At 53.9% G+C, this 24311-nt stretch overlaps 2 protein-coding genes across 2 annotated transcripts; both read right to left on the bottom strand.

Moving 5' to 3' along the window:
- Positions 1–6825: 6825 nt before the first annotated feature.
- TRARG1 (trafficking regulator of GLUT4 (SLC2A4) 1) lies at positions 6826–14610 on the bottom strand. Its single transcript, XM_075993904.1, has 2 exons — positions 14085–14610; positions 6826–7197 (listed from the first exon to the last, which is right to left on the bottom strand). Exons 1-2 carry the CDS (start codon positions 14469–14471, stop codon positions 6826–6828), a joined length of 759 nt encoding a protein of 252 aa, XP_075850019.1. The 5' UTR covers positions 14472–14610.
- Positions 14611–23248: 8638 nt separating this feature from the next.
- On the bottom strand, positions 23249–23974 carry BHLHA9 (basic helix-loop-helix family member a9). The gene has a single exon (XM_012740550.2). It carries the CDS (start codon positions 23972–23974, stop codon positions 23249–23251), a length of 726 nt encoding a protein of 241 aa, XP_012596004.1.
- Positions 23975–24311: the final 337 nt, after the last annotated feature.

The raw sequence follows: 24311 nt of genomic DNA, 5'->3' as shown, positions 1-24311 counted from the left end.
CCAATTAATTTCTTTCTATTTATAGTAGAGACGGGGTCTTGCTCTTGCTCAGGCTGGTTTCGAACTCCTGACCTCGAGCAATCCGCCCACCTCAGCCTCCCAGAGTGCTAGGATTACAGGCGTGAGCCACCGCGCCCAGCCTAGGAATCTTATTAAAATGTGGATTCCCTTTCAGTGGGTCTGGGATGGGGCCTGGTTCTGCATTCCTGACACATTCCCAGGTGACCCCTGCTACAGGTCCGTGGGGCACATATTGAGTTGCAAGGTGTTTAGGGGAAAAGCTTGGGTTGATCCCTGGCATGGAGAGATGCTTAGGGAATTCCCAGCATGAGTGGGTGGAGGGAAGGAGATTGAAAGTTCTGACATGAATAGCCCCAACCTCACGAAGCCACATGGGCCTCATGAGCAGCCAAGGGTCCCCTTTGAAAATGGTTGCCCTTCAAGCCTATAATCCTAGCACTTTGGGAGGCTGAGGTGGGAGAGTTGCTTGAGCTCAGGAGTTCGAGACCAGCCTGAGCAAGAGCGAGACCCTGTCTCTACTATAAATAGAAAGAAATTAGCCAAACAACTAAAAATAGAAAAAATTGGCCAGGCACGGTGGCGCGTGCCTGTAGTCCCAGCTACTCGGGAGGCTGAGGCAGCAGGATTGCTTGAGCCCAGGAGTTTGAGGTTGCTGTGAGCTAGGCTGACGCCATAGCACTCTAGCCCAGGCAACAGAGTGAGACTGTGTCTCAAAAAAAAGAAAAGAAAAGAAAAGAAAAAATGGTTGCCCTGCTTGGATAACTTCACTGGGCCACCTTTGGTGCCCACAGAAGTGCAACTTCCTGAATTGCACCACATGCAGTTTGCATCTGGTGTATCCTGACGTTCCCCCAGAGATGTTTATGTACCGAGCCCACAGTTGACAGAACACAATCGCATCGATTATCTCGGGTGATGCTCACAAAAGCCGCTGTGCTGGAGGCTCCTTCCTGCCACTTTGTACCTGGAAACAGTGAGGCTCAGCCAGGCAGGACGCTGGCCCAGGTCCCAGGGCCATCAGAGCCAGCCACTGGGCCTGTGCTCTTCCCACACGCTTCTCTGTTGATTCACTCTTGGGCATAAGACAAGTCAGCAAAACAGCCCCACTCAGCCGGTCACTGCCGGGCGCTGGGCCGCTTCCCTGGAGTGAGATGCTAAGGCTATGGCCTCAACCCCCACCCTGTCCCCCGGGGCCGAGCAAGCTGACTCCCTCCGGGCCAAGGGGCTGGGCCTCACCTGCGAAGTTGACGGTCACAGCCACGATGATGATGATAATGCCCATGATGATGAAGGTGATGCTGAGCAGCCGGGCCAGGCGGCCCAGCCTCCGGGCCCCATCCAGGTCCCCCTGCTGCACGCTGCTTCGAGACTGCGGAGAGAGGATGGCAGAGACCTGTCAGCTACGCTGGCCTCGGCAGCCCTGGGGCAGCCCTAGCCTGGGCCCCCAACACACCCTGTCCCCACTGCGGCCCGCACTGCAGCAGCCCCCCTCGGGGAGAGGAAGAGGACCTCTCGTGGGGACCTGTAACCAAGCCCCGCCCTCACCGCCAGAGACTGCCGGGAGCAGAACCAAGCACTGCAGGGCACTTCCTCAGGAAGGCGACAGGGCAGGGTGGCGTGGCAGGTGGAGGCCCGAGAGGATGGACCAGGTCCAGGCCAGCTGGCAGGAGCAGACAGGCCCGGCCCCTGGGGACCCCAGCCCCAGGCTCAATTCTGCAGCCACCCTGGGATGCCCTGGGGCTCTTCCTACAGCCTGATGTGCCTGTCTCCTTCTCTGCAAGCCCCCTCTTGCCACGAAGGAGAAAAAGGGCACTGTCTTCCCCGCCTCTGTTTCCCATCCAAGACCCACGTCCTTGCTCAGCCAAGCTCCCTTTCCAGATCACACAGGGAAGGTGGGGTGTCTTGGGACTGCCAGGGAAGGCTGGGGCCGGGGCAGGGGCCATGGCTTCGCAGGGCCGGGTTTAGGTATTGCTCCTTCCCAGCAGGCTCTGCTCTTCTTGGACACAGGTGATCAGGTGGATGAGGGCGGGGAAGGAGAGTTTAAAGACAGACAGGGTCCTGGGAGGGTGCCTTGGCAGGAGGTGTGTCCCCAGCATCTCCAACGGTGGCCCTGTGCCCCTGCCTATGATGCTCAGGGCCCACCTGCTGGCCAGGGCTGGCCCCAAAACCTCTGGATTCCTCCAGCTCTTGAACTCCCTTTTTTCTCCTCGGACTCCTTGGACTCACCCAGCCTGCCTCGGAAGGGACCTGGAAGGGGTCCCCAACAGTGTGGCTGTTTTCAGGGCCTCAGGGCAATCATTGGCTGATTTTATTTTCTGATTGTTTGAGGCTCCTGAGTTCAGCATGGAAATGTAGTTAAGTATGATGAGGATGACAATGCTAACGACAATGACTTATTGAGCCCTTACTTTGTGCCAGGCAGCTTGCTAAGGACTGTACCTAAATTATTTCATTTAGCCTCAGAACCATCCTACGAGCTTGGCGGTGCTGCCCCAATTCCCTGGTGAAGCAGCACCTGGGGTTCAGAGAAACTTCCTCTCTGTTCTCTCACGCAGGTGCCCCTCCTCACTCCCAGGGCCCTGTCCTCTTCACCTCTCAGGTTCTAACAACCCCCGCCCCAACAAAAACTCCCTGTGCTCCTTGCCCATGTGTCTCCTCCACTGGCCCAAGCCCCAGGTACTGGCACCAGCCTGACTCCTTCCTCTTGGTGACGGCTCCTCTGCCATCCCTCCTGCCACCGAGCCTCCTGTCCTAGTCCACTCCAGAGCTGCTGCCCTCTCTAACTTCTTGCACCTGCCCTCGTTCCAAGCGCCACTTCTCACCCGAGCGGTGGCAGCAGCCTCCAAAGATCCCCCAGCTGCCATCTCTGTTCTTTCTAGTCCTCACACCACCACTTCACACCACAGATGTTCACACCAGGCCCCGGTGCGAGAGCCCCAGTGCCTGTGCTCTGGGCCCCGGTCGCGATCACACAAAGGTGAAATTGTAACTGTGGACGGGGTGACACAGGAGAGGCGCATGGTGCTATGAGAGCCCTAAAATGGAAGAGTCAGGGAGGACTTCCTGGAGGAAGGACATTTGAGTTGAGATGTGAAGGATGAGAAAGGAAGAGACAGATCTTTTTTCGAAAGGAAGAAGAGTGTTCCAGGCAGGGGGACGCCAGGCGCAAAGGCCCTGCGTGGCTGGTACGTAGCGGTTCAATAAACAGTTGCTGACTGAGGAAGCAGGTGGGACTGGATGGAGGCCAGTGTGGCTGGAGCTGACAGAGGGAGGAGGAGAAGGTGGGAAAGGGCGGGAGAGGGCGACATCCAGGAAGCCCAAGATGGCAAGTGTCAAGGAGGGGTTAGCTGGTGGCGCCATGTCATGCACACAGGTAGAGTAACATAAGGACTAAAACTAAACTATCAGACGATGCGAGCACGTACACATCCTTGGCAGGAGAGGGTCAGAGGAGTAGCGGGTGTAGACACCGGAATGGAGGGGTATGTACAACAGTGGGGGACAAGGAAGTCCAGATGGCAAGTGGCTCTCAGGAGCTTAGCTGTGACTGGGGAAGTGTGATGGCAGAGTAGCAGCTATGGCCAAGATGAGCCGGGGATTTCTTCAAGATGGGAGAGGAAAAGCCCTACCAAAGAGGGAGAGGGTGATGAGATGAGGAGTGATTGGAGCCACAATGTCCCAGGGCAGCAGAGAGAGGCTGAGGTCTGGACTGGAGCCCAGGGAGGACCCGGGGACAGAGGAGGAAAGCACTCCTGGGGACTGCATGAAGGCAGGTTCAGGTGGGCTCACACCTCGACAGGTCTGTAGGTGAGTCTGGGCACAAAGTTGTAAGGTCCTCAGGGTCCTTAGTGACAATGGACCGATGTCAACCAGTTAGAGGAAAGAGAAAGTGGATCTGGCTTGAGGAGGAGGCACAGGTGGGGCTCAGGCTGAGACTCACAAGTCTCATGGAGGGGACACATGCAGGAGCAGGTGTGATCTCTAGCCTCCCAGCAGGGCGGTAGGATAGGAGCGCAGGTTCAGCAGCCAGGCCACCACCACCATTTACTAGCTGTGCAACCCTGGACAAGGGACTTGCCTTTTCTATGCTTCAATTTCCTCCTCTGTAAAATTAGAATAAAAATAATACCCATGTCGCCAGGATATTGTGGGGATCAAGTGATATAACACAAGTAGAGAGGCTTAGCCTGCCGCCTGGCAATAGGAAGTGCCTGTACTGTGTTTCCCCGAAAATAAGACCTACCCATAAAATAAGCCCTAGCAGGATGTCTAAGCGTTTGCCCAATATAAGCCCTAGCCCGAAAATAAGACCTAGTGACGGGTGTGGCTACGCAGCGCATCCGCACAACCCATGCATTTCATTGTGGAGCAGTAAAGAAGACGAGCAGCCCTTCTCATCTGCCCCATGAGAGCTCTACTGCTCGACATGAGAGACTGGGGCCAATGGTTCTAAAGGAAATAGAGTCGCAAGAAATTCAGGACGGAATTTGGGGTTTGGAGAGTTATGATGATATTCCAGAAGAAGACAACTTCACTCTATGTGAAGAAATGTAGATTGTTGTACCGCACTTAAAAAACAAAAACATCTCCTGAAAATAAGCCCTAGGGTGTCTTCTTGAGGAAAAATAAACATGAGACCCTGTCTTACTTTTGGGGAAACGTGGTAAGCATTGTGATGTTACAATGTTTTTGTTATCAGGTGAGTCCCTTCCCTCCACTGAGTCTGAGAAGGAAAAAGAACCACAAGGCACCCACCCCAGCAGAGGAGGAGGATCTGCTCTAGAACAGTCAGCTCAGTAGACCTTGGTGAAATTGCTGAGAGCATCCCTTTCACCTGCAGGAAAGTTCCGGTTAGGATGGTAGTGATATGTTCACGCTGTGCCCAGGAACCTACCACTCCTCCTTCCTCTGTATTTCTTCCTTCTCTCCCGTCCACCCAGTCTGATTGTGATGGGAGGCTGTGGGAGGCTCCTCCTGGTTTCCATCCTCCCCATGAAGCATGGTGCTTCTGCCACCCTCGCCTTTAACCCCCCACCGCCTGCAGGGAGCAAAGCTGCTCACTCTGGCATGCATTGCAGGTGCTTCCCTTTCCAGGAGAGAATCCTGGTATTTCCACTGCTGGACTGCCTCTCTGTCTCCCCCAACCCTCACCTACAATTAGGTATGAATTCCTGGCCGTCTCACCTCTCTCATGTCTGTCCCTCATGTCTGTTCCTGCCTCTCCAGGCCACGTCTCAATTTGTCCATCTGGAGGTTTCATCAGCCGCCTCCTTCCTGGTCTCACTGTCCCAGCCTCGTCACCTTGATATTCCAGCCAAGGTGAGATCTTTAAAAAGCCAAGCCTGGTTGTAGGACTCCCCATGAAAGGGATACACTTTTATGCCTCGGTGCCTTTGCACGTACTATTCTCCCTGCTGAAATGCCTTTCCTCATCGCCAAATCGCCACCTCGACAGCTCCGCTTTGTCCTTCAAAGTCACCTTCAGAGTCCCCTCCAGTAAAACCTTCCTGGGTTCCTACAGACAATTAATCAGCTTCTCCTTGGGGCTCCCAGAGCCTCTTGCACAATGCTTTGTTTCTCCTTTGCCGCCTTGCATCATTGTTTCTTGTGGCTGTGTCGCTCTCCTTCTCTAGACTGTGAACTCCTCGACAGCAGGGACCATGCAGCCTCCACCCTGGTATCCCTCACATCTAAGCTAGGGCCAGGCCCTGGGAGGTTCTCACAGTAAGTTCTCAGCAAGAAAAGAATAAATGGAGAGAGAAAAAGAACAAGAGGAAGGTCTGTTTACTAACCACAGAATTTAGCCAGTGGAATGTTCAAAGTTAGTAGAAGATTCTTGAAAGAAATAAGGGCCGGCTGGGTGCAGTGGCTCACGCCTATAATCCTAGCACTCTGGGAGGCCGAGGAGGGCAGACTGTTTAAAGCTCAGGAGTTCAAGACCAGCCTGAGGAAGAGTAAGACACTGTCTCTACTAAAAATAGAAAGACGGCCGAGCACAGTGGCTCACATCTGTAATCCTAGTATTCTGGGAGGCCAAGGTGGGTGGATTGTTTAAGCTCAGGAGTTCGAGACCAGCCTGAGGAAGAGCAAGACACTGTCTCTACTAAAAATAGAAAGAAATTAGCTCGACAATTAAAATATATAGAAAAAAACTAGCCGGGCATGGATGTACGTGCCTGCAGTCCCAGCTACTCGGGAGGCTGAGGCAGATGAATCACTTGAGCCCAGGAGTTTGAGGTTGCTGTGAGCTAGGCTGATGCCATGGCTCTCTAGCCCGGGCAACAGAGTGAGACTCTGTCAAGCAAGCAAGCAAGCAACCAACCAAGAGAAAGAAAGAAAGAAAGAAAGAAAGAAAGAAAGAAAGAAAGAAAGAAAGAAAGAAAGAAAGAAAGAAAGAAAGAAAGAAAGAAAGAAAGGAAGGAAGAAGGAAGGAAGGAAGGAAGGAAGGAAGGAAGGAAGGAAGGAAGGAAGGAAGGAAGGAAGGAAGGAAGGAAGGAGAGAAAAGAAAAGAAAGAAAGAAAGAAAGAAAGAAAGAAAGAAAGAAAGAAAGAAAGAAAGAAAGAAAGAAAGAAAGGCCATAGGTCCCACTGGAAAGACACCTGGCATGTGGGGCCCAGCCCCACCCACTAGTCTATGCCACCTCCAGCTCCCTGCATGGCCAACCCAGGCCACTGAACTCAAGACATCAGTGACTCAGCAGCATTAGGAGGAAGAGGGAACGTCATGCAGAAAGGCTTGAAGGATTTCTAGGAGTTTGGGCTTTAGAAATTCTACAGCCACTTTGAATCATTACCAAGGGACTTCTCATCTGTAAGCATGACATGCAGGAGGACAGGAGCAGGTTTGGGAGGAGGCCTGCTCCCCACTTTCCAAAGGAACAGCTGTGCCTTCAGGACCATGGAGAGAGGCATTGCGGGCTGGCTGGGGTGTGAGAGTGGTGGGGAGGGAAAGAGAGAGGGAAGCTAAGTCTAGCCTCTCCTTTATCCACAGAGCCATGAGGCCATACATCTCGGTCACGCACATTACTTTGAGCCCAAGAGACACCGCTGAAGGAGATGGATGCATTGGGACCGACTGGGTGGGACAGGACCGATCTGCTGTGTAAAGTGGAGGGAAAATGTCCCGCAATGCCTCCTTGGCCTGGAGGACCAGGACTGAGAAGTGATGGGCACAGTCCTAGGACGGCAGCATAGAGGAGTCACTCAGTGCCTCCTGGCACTGAGTCCTGGGCTTGCCTCTTGCTAGCTGGTGGCCTCAGGCAAACTACTTGATCTCTGCAGGCCTCGGTCCCTCCCCTGTAAAATGAGGATAAGGTGCCTGTCTCGCAGGCCATTGTCAAGGCAGAGAAGCGCCTCACCCCCAGCTGGCATTCATTTCTGAAGTCCCCCCATTAGTTACCAAATGAAGAACCAAGCCATTGGCCCCAGGGAGGGGAGGAGACCCTTCATCTCTTTTTAATGAGTAAATTACCTGCCACTCTCCCATCCCCACTCAATGGCATCATCTTCCCATATACAAAATGACTCAAAGTGAAGGCACAACAATGATAATTGCAGAAGTGGTTATACTAGCTGTGCATTAATAGATCACTTGTGATTGCAAGAGCTATGGAAACAGAGTGGGAGAAAATGAGTTCAGATAAATAGATCAGCGAGGAAAGACATTGGGAAGAGTCTGAGAGTGGTTGCAGGGGAGGTGGGTGGGGCAGGCAGGGTGATGGGGACAGCTGCCAAAAGCTGAAACCAGGCAGAGGGTGGCACCAGAACTTCCACCCGAGACACTTGGGCCAAGCCCAGCAGGTCCGAGGAGAGCTGATAAGATGTGCCAGGGCCGATGGGCCATTAGTCCTTCCACTGAGACAAACATCTCCTGGCAGGTCAAGGCAAAGTGATGATGTGCTCCTCTATGCTCCCTTCACACGCCTCTGGCCACAACGGTGCCATTGTTTCTGGAATGCCCTGACTACAAGTTAACCCTTCAGTCGCTGCAGAGTGGGAAGGTGAGGGGAGAGGTGGGGGGGGAGGAGCCAGGGCAGCTGCAATGGTGGATGGGACAGGTTGGCCATGCATAGGGTTTTGAGACAGCAGGGATTTGAGACGCCCACCAATTCAGAAGTCCGTCACTATCGGAAGCCATATGTCTGTGTGCCAGCTGACTGCCAGCCTTGGTTGGGGCTCAGCACCCTTGGTTGGGGCTCAGCACCCTTGGTTGGGGCTCAGCACTCTTGCTGAGTGAAAGGACGAATGCGGAAGTGAATGGAAGCGTGACAAATGTGTTGCCCAACAGCACATCGACTGCATAATTAGGTTTCAGAAAGTAACTAAGAAAGGAAACACTGAGGTCACTCAGTCTCTGTGGTGCTCCCACATGTTGTAGCAACAACCCACACAAAAGGGGCTGCTCAGGGGCCTCCACCAAAGCCACAGACGGGGCTGCCACCTCCCCCACGTGGTGTCTGGAGGGGTGAGACTGGAGTATCCCCAAATTGGTTAAGGTCAGAATTGCCTGCCCACTGGGGCTTTGCCCTCTTCTCTGCCATTGCAAAGTTCATTTAGTATGAACAACAGCAGCCACTTCCATTTATTAAGCATTTAGTATGTGCCAGGCTCTTTCGTACATACTGGCTCATTTAATCCCCCGGACTGCCCTATGAGGTGGACAGTTTTATTGTGTCTGTTTTACAGATGAGGAAACGGAGGCCAAGGAGGGAGATTGAGTGATGTGGACATGGTCACGTGGCTCATAGGGACCGGAGCTGGGATGTGCAGCCAGGGCTGTCTGACGCTTGCTCTGTCGCTGTTGCTGACTGCAGGTCCGCTGCTGGGGGTGCAGCTGCCCTCACTGTCAGACCTGACTGGTGTGGAGGAACACGGCCATTTCTCAGCCTGACCCGGAAGTAAAATCTAGCCAGCCCTGAAGGCTCACAGGAGGCTTCCGGGCTGAGCAGGGCTGGGTCTGTACACCTGTGATCACGGCTTCTCAGCTGGGACCCCTGATCCACCAGCCCTGGTCACAGCAGGCCCTCGTCAAGGCTGCAGAGGGAGGCTGCTGGTCCACGGGTCTCCCACTGATGGGATTAATGGGGTGGCAGGAGTGTTGGGAGGGAAGGCAAAGAAAGAGGGAAGGAAATGGAATTCTTCCCCCTCTGTGCAAATGTCTGAAAGGTTTGGCTTTCCTGGGAAGCACACGCTGTCCCTGTCCCCACAGCTAGGTGCAGGTGGGGCCGTGGAGAGGACATTGGATTCTTCATCGAGCTGACGTGCCCCTTACCAGCTGTGGGACTGTGGGCAAGGCACGGCTCTGCTCGGCTCAGTTGCCACATCTGTGAAATGGGGACAATGAACCAGACTATCCAGCTCACGTTGGAGCATTCTGCAGACAGTAACAAGCTCTAGAGAGGCTGTGGGTCTCCTTCCATCCCCGGGGTCAAGGGCTTGAGCCTTCATTTGGTAACCAATGTGGGGACTTCCAATGAGGACTTCTGAAGTCCACTCTCAGGACCTGGAGACACCAGCACAGGTGACTTCCTCTCTTACCACACTCTCTGTCCTTCTAACCTGCGCTGCCACCAGGTGGGACCACCCTACATGTCACCACCCTACATGGATAACTGACCTCCCTGCCTGGGAAATAGGAGTGTCCTGGGAAATAGGACTTGGAACTGTACCTAACATTTAGCAGACACTCAGTGAAAGTTAATAATATTATCCCTCAATGCTGTGTTCCCTTGATTTCCTTCTCCCTGGCTCCCGATATTTCCCTTTAGAAATTCACTTTCATGGCCAGGTGTGGTGGCTCACGCCTGTCATCCTAGCACTCTGGGAGGCCGAGGTAGGCGGATCACTCGAGGTCAGGAGTTCAAAACCAGCCTGAGCGAGACCCCACCTCTACTAAAAATAGAAAGAAATTAATTGCCTAACTAAAAATATATATACAAAAAAAAAAAAAAAAGAAATTCACTTCTACAACTACACTCCACCCCTTGCAGTCGCCCCACCTGGCTCCTCCTCTGAAATCTTAGCCTCCAATATCTCTGTCACGCCTGTGGCCTTTGACTTCTCTGAGCCCCAGCCCACGACCCCTCCCTCTCCTCCAAGGTGGTCACCACCATCCCACCCTCACTCCCAGCCCGACCCTTCCAAGCATCATCTCAGCCACCCCTGCCAGCATCTCCTGTGCCACCTGGGCCTGTTCTCACGGCATCTCTGCCATCCTTGGCCTTGGGTCCACCTGATGCCCACGTCTGGGAACCTGGACCTCTAGCTGGAGAAAATTCCACCCCTGATAACAACTCAGACCCATGGTCTCCAGCCTTGGCAGAGCCCTTGGCCATCGGCCTGTTCCTGGTCACCTCCCCTGCCCTCTGCTACCAGGACCCTAGTTCTCAGCAGATGACCTTGCCCTCATGTCCCCCATGGAGACCGTGCAGCAGGAACCGGTTCCCATCTCTCTGAGTATCTCCCTCTGCCCCTGCCCTTGTGGCCTTTGAGACTTTGGGCTCCCAGGGAGGTGGGGGCTCCTCCTTCTTGGGCTCTGGATCCCATCTCTCTGCTTCCCTCATCAGTCACCCCTCTCCCTTTTGTCCAGGCCTCTCCATCCCCAAGGCACCAGGGATCAACAAATGGTTGAGCCCGTGGACACTCATGAAGCTGGCCTCTCCACGGCATCAGACCGTCTCCCTCCTTCCTCAGACTCGCTCCTCCCTGGGTGTGTCTCCCTCCTTTCCAGTTTCCTTTCCACCTCCTGGAATCTCCTTTCCAAACCCTTGTCTGTCCACGGCCCTCTGCCCACGCCCTAAATGCTGTAGGTCCCCAGAGCTCTCTAGGATGGCTCCAGTGCTTCTGAGTGTGACGGCCAGGACGGGAAGCAAACCCTGCTCCCTCCTCCTCTGCAGGTCTCCAGTCAGAGCCCTCCTGCTGGGCCCCAGGCCAAGTCTACATCCCCATCAACCGTGCCAGGACTATCTCAGGAGACTTCCACAGGTCTTCCTGCTCAAGCCCGTTTCCCAAAGCGCAGCTGAGAGTTGGTTTTAAAATATGCAGTGACCACGCCTCTGCTCAAAGCTCTTCTTCAGCAGCTCTTCAGAGCCAGCAGGATAAAAGAAATTTCTAGAGCGAGTCCCTGGCTGCCTCCCTGTCCCATCACGCCCTCACACCCTTCTGCCCCGCCAGACAGGCCATCCACTTATCTTATCCATCCACCTCCCCAATGCCTAGCACAGTGCCTGGTTCATAACGGAGACACCTTCATCCCCAGGGGAGCTTATTCACCCTCTACCACTCACTCCCCTCGAAACAAGCAACCTGCCATCCCAGTCGACTGAATGAGTGAGGGTCATCTAGAACCCTCTCCGCCCCTTGTCATGACCCTGGTCCGGGCCTCTCTTTGCCTGTCACCTGCACATTCCTGCACACGCCTCTTCTCCCGAATGCCAGCCTCAGCCCCTCAGCCCCTCCTCTCACCCCGCACCAAACCCCTCTTTATGTGACATGCGTGCTACAGCAGGGGTGACGCTTGACAACATTGTGCCAGTAACAAAGGGCTGCACATTACAGGACTCCATTTTGAAATGTCCAGAATAGACAAATCTATAGAAACAGAAGATTAGTGGTTGCCTTGGGCTGGGGGGACTAGGGTGGAGGGTGATAGCTAAAGGATACGGAGTTTCTTTTGGAGAGGAAGAGAATGTTCTAAAATAGATTGTGGTTAATGTCACACCTGTCTGTGAATATACTAAAAACCATTGAATTGCACACTTTATTTTTTTTTGAGACTGAGTCTCACTCTGTCGCCCAGGCTAGAGTGAGTGCCATGGCGTCAGCCTAACTCACAGCAACCTCAGACTCCTGGGCTCAAGCGATCCTTCTGCCTCGGCCTCCCGAGTAGCTAGAACTATAGGCATGCACCATCATGCCTGGCTAATTTATATATACTTTTTTTTTTTAGTTGGCCAATTAATTTCTATTTTTTAGTAGAGACAGGGTCTCGATCTTGCTCAGGCTGGTTTCGAATTCCTGACCTTGAGTGATCCACTTGCCTTGCCCACCCAGAGTGCTAGGATTACAGGCGTGAGCCACCATGCCCGGCTGAATTGCACACTTTAGATGGAAGAATTGAATGGTATGTGAATTATATCTCAATAAAAGTATTTTTTAAAAAGCCTACAATGGCTTCCCATCCTCCACCAGGGAGCCGCCCAGCTGCCAGTTAATTACTATTACCTTGTAATAGAAGCACACTGTGCACTTAAGCACTTTGTGAGCCTCATTTCTAATGTAGGTATTAACGGTCATACCCATTTTGCAAACGGGAATTCTGAGAAGAGGCATTTGAATGACGTGCCCAAGGCCACGTAACTGCCTAGTGGTTATGTCTGGTATGGGTGCTTCTTACAATATGTTGTAAGGATTTGTTTACAAGTTTCTCCCCCCTGGGCTGGAGGCTCCTGGGAATTGGCAGTGGTGTCTGGTTAGCACCGTATTCCCTGAGCCCAGCCCAGTGACCATCAGACCTGACTCGAGAACCTTAAAAGGGTGTAGAAATGCTCTGGTGTGGGCTCCGTGGTCTCACAGCCCTGGACTCGGGCTCCCTTTGACAAGAGCAGCTGCTACCCAGCCTGCACCCTGCCACCCCCACCAGGAGACGGATTCTAGCAACTGTTTTCTCCTGAGCCCTTGTGTGGCTCCCTCCCCAGGGACTGTCTCCCTCCTGGGGCCTTCCCCTGTAATCAAGAGGTTGGCCCTGCCCAGAGCCACTGGCTGCACCCGGGGGCCTGGCTCTGCCCCCAGCTGTCCCCAAGTGTAGCGGCATCACAGGAAGCTCCGTGGAAGGCCCTGCCCCACACCGTGCCCAGCCCTGGCTCTTGAGCCCATGCCCAGTCCCTCAGACTCAGGAGGGCTGCCAGTGTCCCCTGATGTCCTGGAAGGTGGCACTGGATTCGACGTGGGGCGGAGAAGCTTCTCTGGCTGGAGCCTGAGCCTTTGTCAAGTGAATAGAAGTGTTTGAAGAACTATGGGCTTTCTCGGAGGACAGCCCAGAGTGAGCACAGCAACTCCTGGGGGCTTGGTGACAGACGACCCAGCAGCATTCACCCCAGAGGGGAGCAAATGGTGCCACCCCACCCTGTCCTCTGGCCCTGACCAGCCTGGGCTCCTAACCTCGTTCTGAAAGTTATTGCCATGCCCAGCTTGCTCTCTCTCGCTCTCCCACTCCCCCCCCCCCAGAAATGTCACTTGCCAACACCTACCAATATTTTCTATGGATCCTCTGTAAGTAGCTCTAATGTCTTATATTGTCCCCAAATGGCTTACATTGAGAACAGTATACGGCGATTCACTCAAAGCCTTACCAAAGACTAGGCCACATGCCCCTCCCTGGCAAGGCTGGCCGTGCCCTGTGACTCTCAAATTTTTCACTCGTGACCCAGCCCTTCCTTGCCCTGAAGTCAGATGTTGAAATCAGTGCAACCACCGAGGTCCAGAGGGCTCCGGCGCAAACTCCTCCCGTCCTGCGGAGCAGTCTGCAAACCCCCTCCTTGTGCGGCCCCTCGGGGAGCCGGGCCCTGGAGCCCTTGGTGCACAGCAGCGAAGCCGCTGCTGGCTCTTGGAAACCAGAGCTGGCACAGGCTGGTAGGATGCCCAGGTGGCTCAGGGGGCCTGGCTCCCTTCCTGGGATCACAGGGCCCTGGGACCCCCTTCTGGCTGCAACCTCTGCTGAGACAGAGCCACTCTCAGGAATGACTTTGGGGGACAGTCTGCCCCTCCATAAAAAGCAAGACCCCAACTTGGTTATGTGTCTGCGCTCCAGGCAGCTCCCGAGTCCCTGTCCCCAGCAGCGATAGGCGCAAAGCCAGCTGTGATGCCCAGATGCAGAGAGGAAAGAGGACAGCAAAGAGAATCTGGGGCCCTCTCCTAGGGCAAGGAAGGAAGGGGCTCCTTCCCCTGCCCCCAGCACGAAGCTCTCCTTTCTCCGCACCCCAGGCAGCGTGTTTGGTACCCGCCCTGGGGACAGGCCTGCCCACCCCCACTCCGGGCCCCGCCGCTGGAGCAAGCAGCAGCACTTACCATGATAGAAAAGATGAGGGGGATGAGGTTGAGGGGCCAGATGGGGCAGAAGCAAGAGGCGATGGCAAGGATGAGGTAATCTCTGGGGACTTCCTGGTCCTGGGTGCAGGAGATGGTGGCGATGGAGGACGCCCGCCTCGAGCTGGCCCGCGACGGGGACCGGGGCAGTGAGGCCTCCAGGTGCTTCTCAGAGATCACCTTGAAGGGCACGCTGTGGCCATTCTGCTCCAGATCCAGAGCCCCCGAGAGGGACTTGGACAGATTCCGGGTCTTGTCATCCTTGTCCTCTACCTTAGTGAGGAGCTTCTCCATCTCCGGCAGGTCCAGGGGTGAGGTGGAGCCCGGCTCCTGCGCTGGAGGAAACTGAGGCTGCAGGAGGTTGGCCATGTTGGCCGGGGCCTCACGTCGCTCTAGCTCCAGGCTGGGACAAGGGGCTCCAGAGGGACCTCAGCGCACCATTGCCCAGCCCCGGGGAGGGGCAGAAGCATCACCCAGGGGACCCAGGGCCAGCTGGGTGCTGGGAGGGTAGGGTGGGCTTCTCAAGGCCAGGTGAGCTCAGAGGCTGGGGCCCGCCCGCCGCCCCGCAGAGCTCGCAGGAAGCTGGAGCCAGCCCTCAGCTCCGTTCAAGTTGAAGGCCAACTTTGCTGGCGCTGCTGACGGCTCAGACGGGCAGGGAAGCAACAGAAAGCCCAGAGAGCAGAGCGCAGAATGCTCCTCTTCCCAGTAAGGCTCTGGCTAAGCCAGGGAGGCTGTGCGTGTGTGTGTGTGTGTGTGTGTGTGTGTGTGTGTCCGCACCGCACAGCCTCCCTCCCTCTCCGCCCTCCTTGGAGATGCTTTTCCCTTTCAATTCCCCTCTCCTCTCCCCAGAGAATCACCCAGCAGCATTCTGCCCGGCCTGGCGCAGCCCTTCCAGCCCAGCAGGACCTGGGACAGCTCTGCTTTCCGTGGCAGCCCCAGGGTCTGCTGCTCGGGGCTGGGGGCTCTGGATGAGGAATGAGACAAAGTGGGTCACAAAGGGGTGTGTCTTCAGCTGGCCTGGGGCTGAGCCCTCCTCTCTTCTGCAGACTCGTGCTTCCTCCCCTCTGTTGGGAGTGCTGGGCCCACCTGCCACATCCCACCCAGACTGTGACCCCCCCAAGCCCTAGAGACGTCCAGCCAAAGCCTGGGGCCTGGCGCCAGGGGCAGGGGAGATGCGAGCAGCAGCGTAGCCCCTGGAGGGTCCTACCTGGCTGGGTAAAAGGGGTCTCAGGCCCAGCAGCAATTCTCCACCCTGTCAAAGAGCAGGGAGCAAAGACCCTCCTGCTCTGCAGCTGCTCCGGGCAGAGGGTGGCTCTCAGGGGCCTCGGGTTCTGCTGTTTTTCCTCTTGGATGTTCTCTGTCTCTCTTTGTTCTTTCTTACGTTTGCTTCCTCTGTTGCTGCCTCCTCCTCTAGTCTCTGCATCTCTTTCTCTCTTTGTCCCTGATGTCCCTCCCTCCAGTGTTTTACAAAGGTGACCTGGAACACCAGAGGTGTGTGTATATGTGTGGTTTGGAGGGAGCCGTATGAAATAGTTGAAAATCTTAGGGTCATAGGTGACATGGGGCCACAGAGGCTGTGAAGTTCAAATCCGTTGCTATCATATTACAGATCAGAAATAGAGGTGTGGCAATGGAAAGAGGTGCCCATCTCACACTGTGTCCCAATCAGATGTCCATTCCCCGTTGGGTCCCGGGGAAGTTAGGAGCGAAACCGGCCACAGTACTGGGAAGACATGGCTTTGGGTTATGTATCAGGCTGGCTCCAGAAACGCTGCTTCCAGCACAGACAGGGCCGGCAGGTGGAAGGAGAATGACCCGGCAGAGAGAGGACGACTGGCCGCAGGGAAGGAAGGAGCACAGTGGACAAGTGTCAGACGCAGGACCAGCCAGAGGGGCTGTTTGTTGGCTTTGGGGAAATTTTTCAGGTTTCATATATTTGATTATATTAAATTAAGAATTTTTGTTCAATAAACGAAACCCACTGTCATTCGCAAAATACAGGCCTGGGGGAAGGTGCCTCCTCCTCCTCCTCTCAGTCCTAAGGGAGGCCAGGAGCAGAGCCAGGGCAGTGTGCTGGGCTCCCCTGCCCAGCAGTTGCCAGTAATATGTTAATGCCTTTATAATACGAAAGCTCCTTCAGAAGGTGGCAAGTTGGGTCCCTGAGACCCCCTAGGCTGTAAGTCTGCATCCAGTTGGACCTGGGAGCTGACTCTTGGGTGGAGGACTCAGGTCCTCTGCAGGGCCTATGCGGCCTAGCCCACATGTTAGCACTACTAAGCACTTAAAATATGGCTAGTCCAAGTTGAGATGTGCTGTGAGCACACAACACACACTGAATTTTGAAGACTTGGTCCAAAAATAAAATGTAAAATGTCTCATTAATACTTTGCAGGAATCAACCCAAGTGCCCATCAGTGGATGGGTGGATAATGAAAATGTGGTAGATATATATATATACACACACACCCATTTTTACAGCAACTTGGATAGAACTGGAGACCATTATTTTAAGTGAAGTATCTCAAGAATGGACAAACTCAGGCCGGGCACGGTGGCTCACGCCTGTAATCCTGGCACTCTGGAAGGCTGAGGCGGGAGGATCGCTCGAGGTCAGGAATTTGAGACTAGCCTGAGCAAGAGCGAGACCCCATCTCTCCTAAAAATGGAAACAAATTAATTGCTCAACTAAAAATATATACAAAAATTTAGCTGGGCATGGTGGCGCATGCCTGTAGTCCCAGCTACTTGAGAGGCTGAGGCAGAAGGATTGCTTGAGCCCAGGAGATTGAGGTTGCTGTGAGCTAGGCTGACGCCACGGCACTCTAGCTTGGACAACAGAGTGAGACACTGTCTCAAAAAAAAAAAAAAAAAAAAAAAAAAGGACAAACTCGACATGTTCTCACCTACCAGTGGGAGCTAAACAAGGGGCATATATGGTCATAACTCAGTGTAATGGACATTGAAAATTAAAAAGGGTGGCTGGGCATGGTGGCTCATGCCTGTAATCCTAGCACTCTGGGAGGCCAAGGCTGGCGGATTGCTCGAGGTCAAGAGTTCGAAACCAGCCTGAGCGAGACCCCGTCTCTACTAAAAATAGAAAGCAATTAATTGACCAACCAAAAATATATATACAAAATATTAGCCGGGCATGGTGGCGCATGCCTGTAGTCCCAGCTACTCGGGAGGCTGAGGCAGCAGGATTGCTCGAGCCCAGGAGTTTGAGGTTGCTGTGAGCTAGGCTGACTCCACGGCACTCACTCTAGCCTGGGCAACAAAGTGAGACTCTGTCTCAAAAAAAAAGAGAAAAGAAAATTAAAAAGGGGGAGGGTGGGAGGTGGATGAAGGATAAAAATCTACCTACCGGATACAATGTACACTATTCTAGTGATGGGTACACTGAAAGTCCTGACTTCAGCATAATACAATTCATCCACGTAACAAAAAAACACTTGTATCTGCTAAATCTATTAAAATAAAAAGAACTTTTCATATGGATTCTTATTGAAATGATAATATTTTGGATATATTGGGCTCAATAAGGCATTATTAAAATTAATTTCATCTATTTCTTTTTACTTTTTTTAAATGTGCCTAGTAGAAAATTTAAAATTAAAAATATGTCTCACATGATTTCTATTGGGCAATCCTGGCCTAGAGGACAAAAGGAACCAGACACAAAGAATTTATTTATTATTAAATAATACATTTCCTATTTATTAAATTTTTGATTAAATAAAAATGGGGGGGGAAAAAGCCAAGAAGTCCCCAGAGGAGTCCCTGGCAGTGAGGTTGTCTGGATGGGCTGGGGTGGGGGCTCTTGGGGACGCTGGTTTGTTCTGCCAGTGTAAGATGCCAGGGACTGCAGTGCCCCCTAGTGGCTTGGTGGTGATGAGCAGGATGACCAGAGTCAATGGTAGAAAGTTGGACCCAGGGCTGGTGTGGCCCCCAGGCTCGCTGCCCAGGGTCCCGCTCCAGTCTGCAGTTGCCCCAGGTAGGGTCTCATTTAGGTTCTCACATGAAGGCCCACGGGCCATATTCATCAAAGTGAGTTTGGCCTGCACAGTGTTGACTCAACACATTTTTAAAAAAATTCATTTCACATAGAAATTGGGGTTTCAGACTTTTCTTAACATGAAGACCTGGGAATCCTGGGCCAGTTTCCCGCAGCAGCTAGGCCAGCCGCAGCCTTTAGAAGGGATTTGAACTCCTGGGCCAACTCCACGTCCTTGTGGCCTGCCTGTCTCAGGTCCTGAGTGGGGGGTCCTGGCCCAGCTAGACAAGTGGCCTGGCCTTTTTCTGTTCCCCCGCTGGCTGGCCTAGCTGCCCGCCGGTGTAGATGCAGGGGACTGAAGACAGCCATTCCTCTGTCTTTTCCCCTTCCCTACTGGGCTGTGAGCTCCCAGAAGGGGCAAGTGTGGCCCCAGCTCCCTAGGCCGGGGCCTGCCTCACAGGTAAGGCTGGCTGGGCCATCAGAGGAAGAAGAAAACACCAACCCAATGCCCAGGGCGTGTCTACACAGACACTGATTCCACCTGTGCCCACCCCAACCCTCTATGCACCCCATGTGTGAAGTCCGCTGAGAGAGGTTCGGGGTGTGAACGGTGGCCCTGCAAACTGGGGGGCCTTTGGGGGGTGAGGTGGGGCAGGGAAGAAACCTCAAGTGTGGGTAAGTTCAAGCCTAACCGAAGAGAAAGAGGAAATAACCACCCTGCCCCATGTCTGCACCCTACAGCCCTTTGGAGCCTTGGCATCTTGTTGGGTGTCAGGAAACCCCACAGGGCAGACAGGGCAGCTGTGACTCAGCAAACTCCTCTTCTCGCTGAAGCCTTCCCAACCCAGCTCACCTTGATTCAGCCCCCCCACACACACACACACACACTTGTGCAAGTGTAAGGAAAACTTGATGTGATCATACTCCTTTAGCAAGGACCCCAGAATTTCACAGCCAGTGAGCGGGGTCCCTTCAAAAGAACCCACTGGGGCTACTTCGTCCTTTCTGTCCTTGCTCAAAACATACCCCTACTCCTCTTCGGAGTTACCCTGAGGAGACAAAGCGGTCACCTTTTAGCAACAATTATGAAGACGCTAATGAAAACGAAGCTGTATTTATCCCTCCACGTTGTCTCCAAGTCTGCTTGTCTGCGTGATAACTGGCGACGTGGAATGTTTTGGGATTCGTTCTTTCAACTCACCTTTATGTTCGTTTTGTTAGAATAACCGAGGTTGCTCTGCCACGCCTCTATGATTAGGCATTTGTGTCGTTTCAAATCTTTCACTACAATGTACAGGGCTGCTCTGATCACATTTTTGCAAATGTGTTTTTCCTTTTGGATTACCCCCTTGGAATATGTTTATGGTGATTTTGCCAAATTGTTCTCTATCAAAAAAGAAACAGATACACAGTACAACCAGACATCTGTAAAATGTGCCCCTTGCTTCACATCCCTGAAAACACTGCATTTTATTATTGCTATTTGTTTTTGCTGCTACGTCTCATTCGTTGGTAGAGAGGCAGGTGCTGCTCCTGGTGAGGAAGGCAGCTGGTGCAAAGGAAGGGGTTGGAAATCTCCTACTTCCTAAGAAGAGCCAAGAGGCTGAGCATGCAACAGCTTTTTGTGAGCCACGAAGCTGCTAAACGTGCGGTAATAATTGCTATTGTTACCTACCCTTTAAAAGTTACCTCTCTCTGGGAGGCAGAGGCGGGAGGATCGCTCAAGGTCAGGAGTTCAAAACCAGCCTGAGGAAGAGCAAGACCCCGTCTCTACTAAGAAATGGAAGGAAATTAATTGGCCAACTAAAAATATATAGAAAATATATATACCCAGGCATGGGTGGCACATGCCTGTAGTCCCAGCTACTCGGGAGGCTGAGACTGAAGAGTTGCTTGAGCCCAGGAGTTTGAGGTTGCTGTGAGCTAGGCTGACACCACTTCACTCTAGCCCGGGCAACAGAGTGAGACTCTGTCTCAAAAAAAAAAAAAAAAAAAGTTACCGCGCAGTTGAGCACCATTTGAGTGTACAGTTGGTATTAGCCTTATATATGTATAGGTTTTTTTTCTTTGTGTCTATCAGCTCTTCATATCTTTTGGCCATAAATTAGCAGCTCTGTCTTACATGTGTGTTTTCCCTTTCTGGCATTTTTCTTTTTATATGCATTGAATGTATATCATTGTACTTTTCCCCTATATTTGGACAAACACATCTGGTCTTGGCTGATAACCTCCATTTTTTTAATAATCACAAATTTGGCTGGGTGTGGTGGCTCAGGCCTTTAATCCCAGAACTTTGGGAGGCCGAGGCAGGAGCATCGCTTGAGTCCAGGAGTTTGACACCAACCTGGGCAACATAGCAAGACCTCGTATCTATTAAAAAAAATTAGAAAAATCAGCCAGGCATGGTGGTGTGAGACTGTAGTCCCAGCTACTTGGGAGGCTGAGGCAGGAGGATCGCTTGAGCCCAGGAGTTTGAGGCTCTACTAACCTAGGACTGTGCCACTGCAACCCCAGCCTGGGTGAAAGACTAAGACCTTGTCTAAAAAGAAAAACTCACATTCATCTTTTCTTCACAGCACATCAGTCATCTTGGAGAACAGATATGATCTTGGGAAGCAGATTAAGAAACCAAGCAAGGGTTCCAGAAAACCTGGAAGGCAGATAATTAAGGCTGTTCTGGCCTAGGATCCCCTGCAACTGTGGTCCCCAACTCCCCACCTTACCCCCATGGCCTGTTAGGTGCACAGCAGGAGGTGAGCAGTGGGGGAGTGAGCAAAGCTTTATCTGAATTTACAGCTGCTCCCCATTGCTGGCATAACTGCATAAGCTCCTGTCATATCAGTGGCAGCATTAGATTCTCATAGGAACACGAACCCCACTCTAAATTGCGCATGCAAGGGATCTGGGCTGCATGCTCCTTATGAGAATCTAATGCCTGGTGATCTGAGGTGCTGCTGAGGCAGAGATGCTAGATCTGGGGAGTGGCTGCAAATACAGATTATCATCAGCACAGAGGCTTGTATAATTATTTCATTATATATTACAAAGTAATAATAATAGAAATAAAGTGCACAATAAATGTAATGCACTTGAATCATCCCAAAACCACCCCCTTGCCCCAGCCCGCAGTCCATGGAAAAATCGTCTTCCATGAAACTGGTCCCTGGTGCCAAAAGGTTTGGGGACTGCTGTCCTACATCATCAAGGACATGAGGGGTATCTGTTAGGTTGATATGTATATGTATACACAAAAATTATTCATACACCCACATATCTACATAAGCACACACAAAATGGGTACAAGTTTAACAAGAAAACCCTCAGAATGCTAAGCAAATACCTATCAGCATGCAAATATATGATGTGTGCAGCTAAACACATGGCCCTGGTAAAAAAAAAAAAATGATAATAGCTTAGGTGTTTTGGAATTTAAAGTTTATAAAACACCTTCCCATGCACTCTCTCCTTATAGCAACCTTGTGAATAGAATGTCTTCATGGCTGCCACTCAATGTGGGCTTAGGGCTTAACGTGGGCCAAGCAGTATGCTAAGTGCTTTTAAAGTATTACCTCATTTAGGCTGCCCAACATCCTATGCTGTAAGTACTTATTTCAGTCCATTATACAGATGAAAACACTAAGGTCCAAAGTGCCCAGGTGATATTTGCTCAAGGTGGCTCAGCTGGACAGAAGAGAGAAAACAGAAGTCCGGTATTGTCACATCCCTTCCCGCTGCGCACGCGGCCGCCGCACGCCACGCTTCCACCTGCAGAGGGCGCCCTCACTGCTCCCAGGCTGAGAGCGCAGCTGGGTGAGAAGAACCCTGATTTCTTTCAATCCTGGAGCTTAGGAAAGCGGGACTTGCTGGCCATTTAATCACGTTTCCAGAGAATTAACACCTGAGGCTGCAACAAGGCTGAAGCACTGTGCAGGCTGGTCCCGCACAAGATTCTAAGGGCTTTCTCTTCTCTTTGGAGAGCTCAGAACGCCTTCAGGCCTCGCCCTAGCGCATGTGGGTCCTCGGCATCTGGCCCCACAAGCAATACCTGTGACATTAGCTACTCAGCCTGAGCTTGAGACACAGGGCAGTTCTCCAGGACTTGGGGGGAGCTGGCCGTGCCTCTCACTCCTTGGGCAGCCTTGATCTGAAGCCCCTCTTCCCTCAACCCCCTCCCCAGACTCCTTCTTGGATCCCAAGTCTGCCCCTCATCACAGAGGCCCTGAGAGCTCTACTGCCTGTCACTTGGGGTACACGCAGGTCTACGGACCCCCAATCCTTGGCCCTGCCCTCAGCTTCCTCCCCTGAGATTGGCCCAGACCCCCCTTTTGTGGCAGCCCTCACTCCACTCATGGCAGACGGCAGCTCTGCAGGAAGGGCCATAGGTGAGGCTGACCACAGCCTTAGCCTCCCAGGCCCCACTGCCCCTCTCCAAATAATGTTCTCTTCCACCCCCAGGGACGCAGGGAGGAGTGTCCTCTCTGGATGCTGCTTTCCTCCCCTGGGGCCCCCCACAGCGCTCAGCACACCTGGGGTCTTGCCATGACCCAATGCCCCCAGGTACCTACCTGTGGGCTTAGGACCTGGCCCAACATTCCACGTGAGCCCCCAGCCCCCAGGCTTTCCTGCCAGTCTGAGCCACGGGGCCCAGTGGAGTCGTGGTAGCAGACAGAGATGATAGCTTTTCCTTTTTATTTGGCTGCTCCTGACTGCCTCTCCCGATCGGACTTGGGGCAGCGCATAGACAGAGGAAGGGGACCCACACTGTGCCATCAGATCACACCACAGGTGCCCGCCCACATTCCCACACACAAGTCCTCCTCTGGAAAATCCCTCACTCTTCCAAAAAGCAGCAAGAGAAAATAGGGCCCAGAGGCACAGGAATGCATAGGCCACTTTCCAGGACGAGTTCAAGCCCAAACATAAGAGCCAAGCAGGATCTTGCTCCTTTCTCAGAGCTGCCACCCCAGACTGGGATGTAGGGGTACAGCCCCAGTCCCCAGAGCTCCTTCCCGCTGGCAAGGCCGCTTGCTCCCCCCTGCTCCCCCACGTCTCAGCCATTCAGTTTTGCTCTGTCCAGGACGTCTTTGCAGTCTTCCCTTCTGTAGTCATCCTGCCAGCCAGGCCTCCCTCCAGGTCTGCTCGCTCGGTGGCCGGGTCAGGAGTGCTGGTAGCCCATCCCCGGGCCCGCTAGCAGGTAGCCTCGCGGCCAGGGAAGCCGCCCAGCAGAGGGAGCCCCCGGACATCGGCGCCAGCTTCCCCCAGAGGCCTGGGGCAAGCCCGGCGCCTCGGCCAGCGGTGGCCTGGGCCGTCCCAGGTCCGTGTGCTGGGAGCACGAGGCGCAGCGCGGCGCGGGTGGCACGAAGGGGCCGGCAGCGTCCCGACGCGCGAGGCTGGGCCCTGCGGACGCCAGCTCGGGCCGCGGAGGGCTGCAGCCCGCGTCCCTGGCGCCCCCGCCGCGCGCGTCCTGGCCGTGGCACTCCAAGTGGCCGCAGGGCCAGCGGGGCGCGGGGCTGGCGCGCAGCACGAGGGAGAGCGCGGTGATGCGGTGGATGGCCCTGCGCAGCGTGGCGATCTTAGAGAGCCTCTTGCCGCCCAGGTCGTGCCGCAGCGCGCGGCGCAGCGCGTTGAAGGCCTCGTTGTAGTCCAGGATGCGCTTGCGCTCGCGCACGTTGGCCGCCATGCGCCGCGCCTTGGACCGCACCGGCCTGGCGCGCTTCCTGCCCGCGGGCTCCTCGGCCTCGGCTAGGCTGCGCGGGCCGCCGTTCTCCCGCAGCACCCCGCACTCCCTCCCGGCTTCCGTGCAAGAGCTCCCCAAGTCCTCCGCAGAGCCCTCGGCCGCCTTCAGGTCCCTGAGGCCTAGTCCTGGCGCTCCTCGGAGCATGGCCTCCACCCAGGCCCTGCTGCTCCGGCGCTGGCTCCGGCTCCGAGGCTGACAGGCCCCCCTGAGCGCTGGCTCCTGCACGCTGGACACTCCCTGGACAGGCCCTCTCTAGCTGGGCTTTGTAGCACCACGTGGCTCCCCGCCCTCCCCATCCATCCATCTCCCTCCTCCTGCTTTATTACCTGCCCCCAGGTAGGTTGGCGAGGGAGGAACCGAGAGGAAGGAAGCAGGCAAGGAAGGAAGCTTGCAGATTGTTGTGCACGCCTTGGGGAGCTTGCTCTGGCTCTCTCTGGAGCCCCCCTGGCGTAGCTGGGTTCCACATTCTTTCTCCAGACAG

Source organism: Microcebus murinus, chromosome 18, assembly GCF_040939455.1.
Source record: "Microcebus murinus isolate Inina chromosome 18, M.murinus_Inina_mat1.0, whole genome shotgun sequence".
In the NCBI taxonomy this organism is placed as follows: Eukaryota; Metazoa; Chordata; class Mammalia; order Primates; family Cheirogaleidae; genus Microcebus; species Microcebus murinus.
Note: the sequence above shows the minus strand (reverse complement) of the source record. Positions and strands in the feature narration are given on the sequence as shown.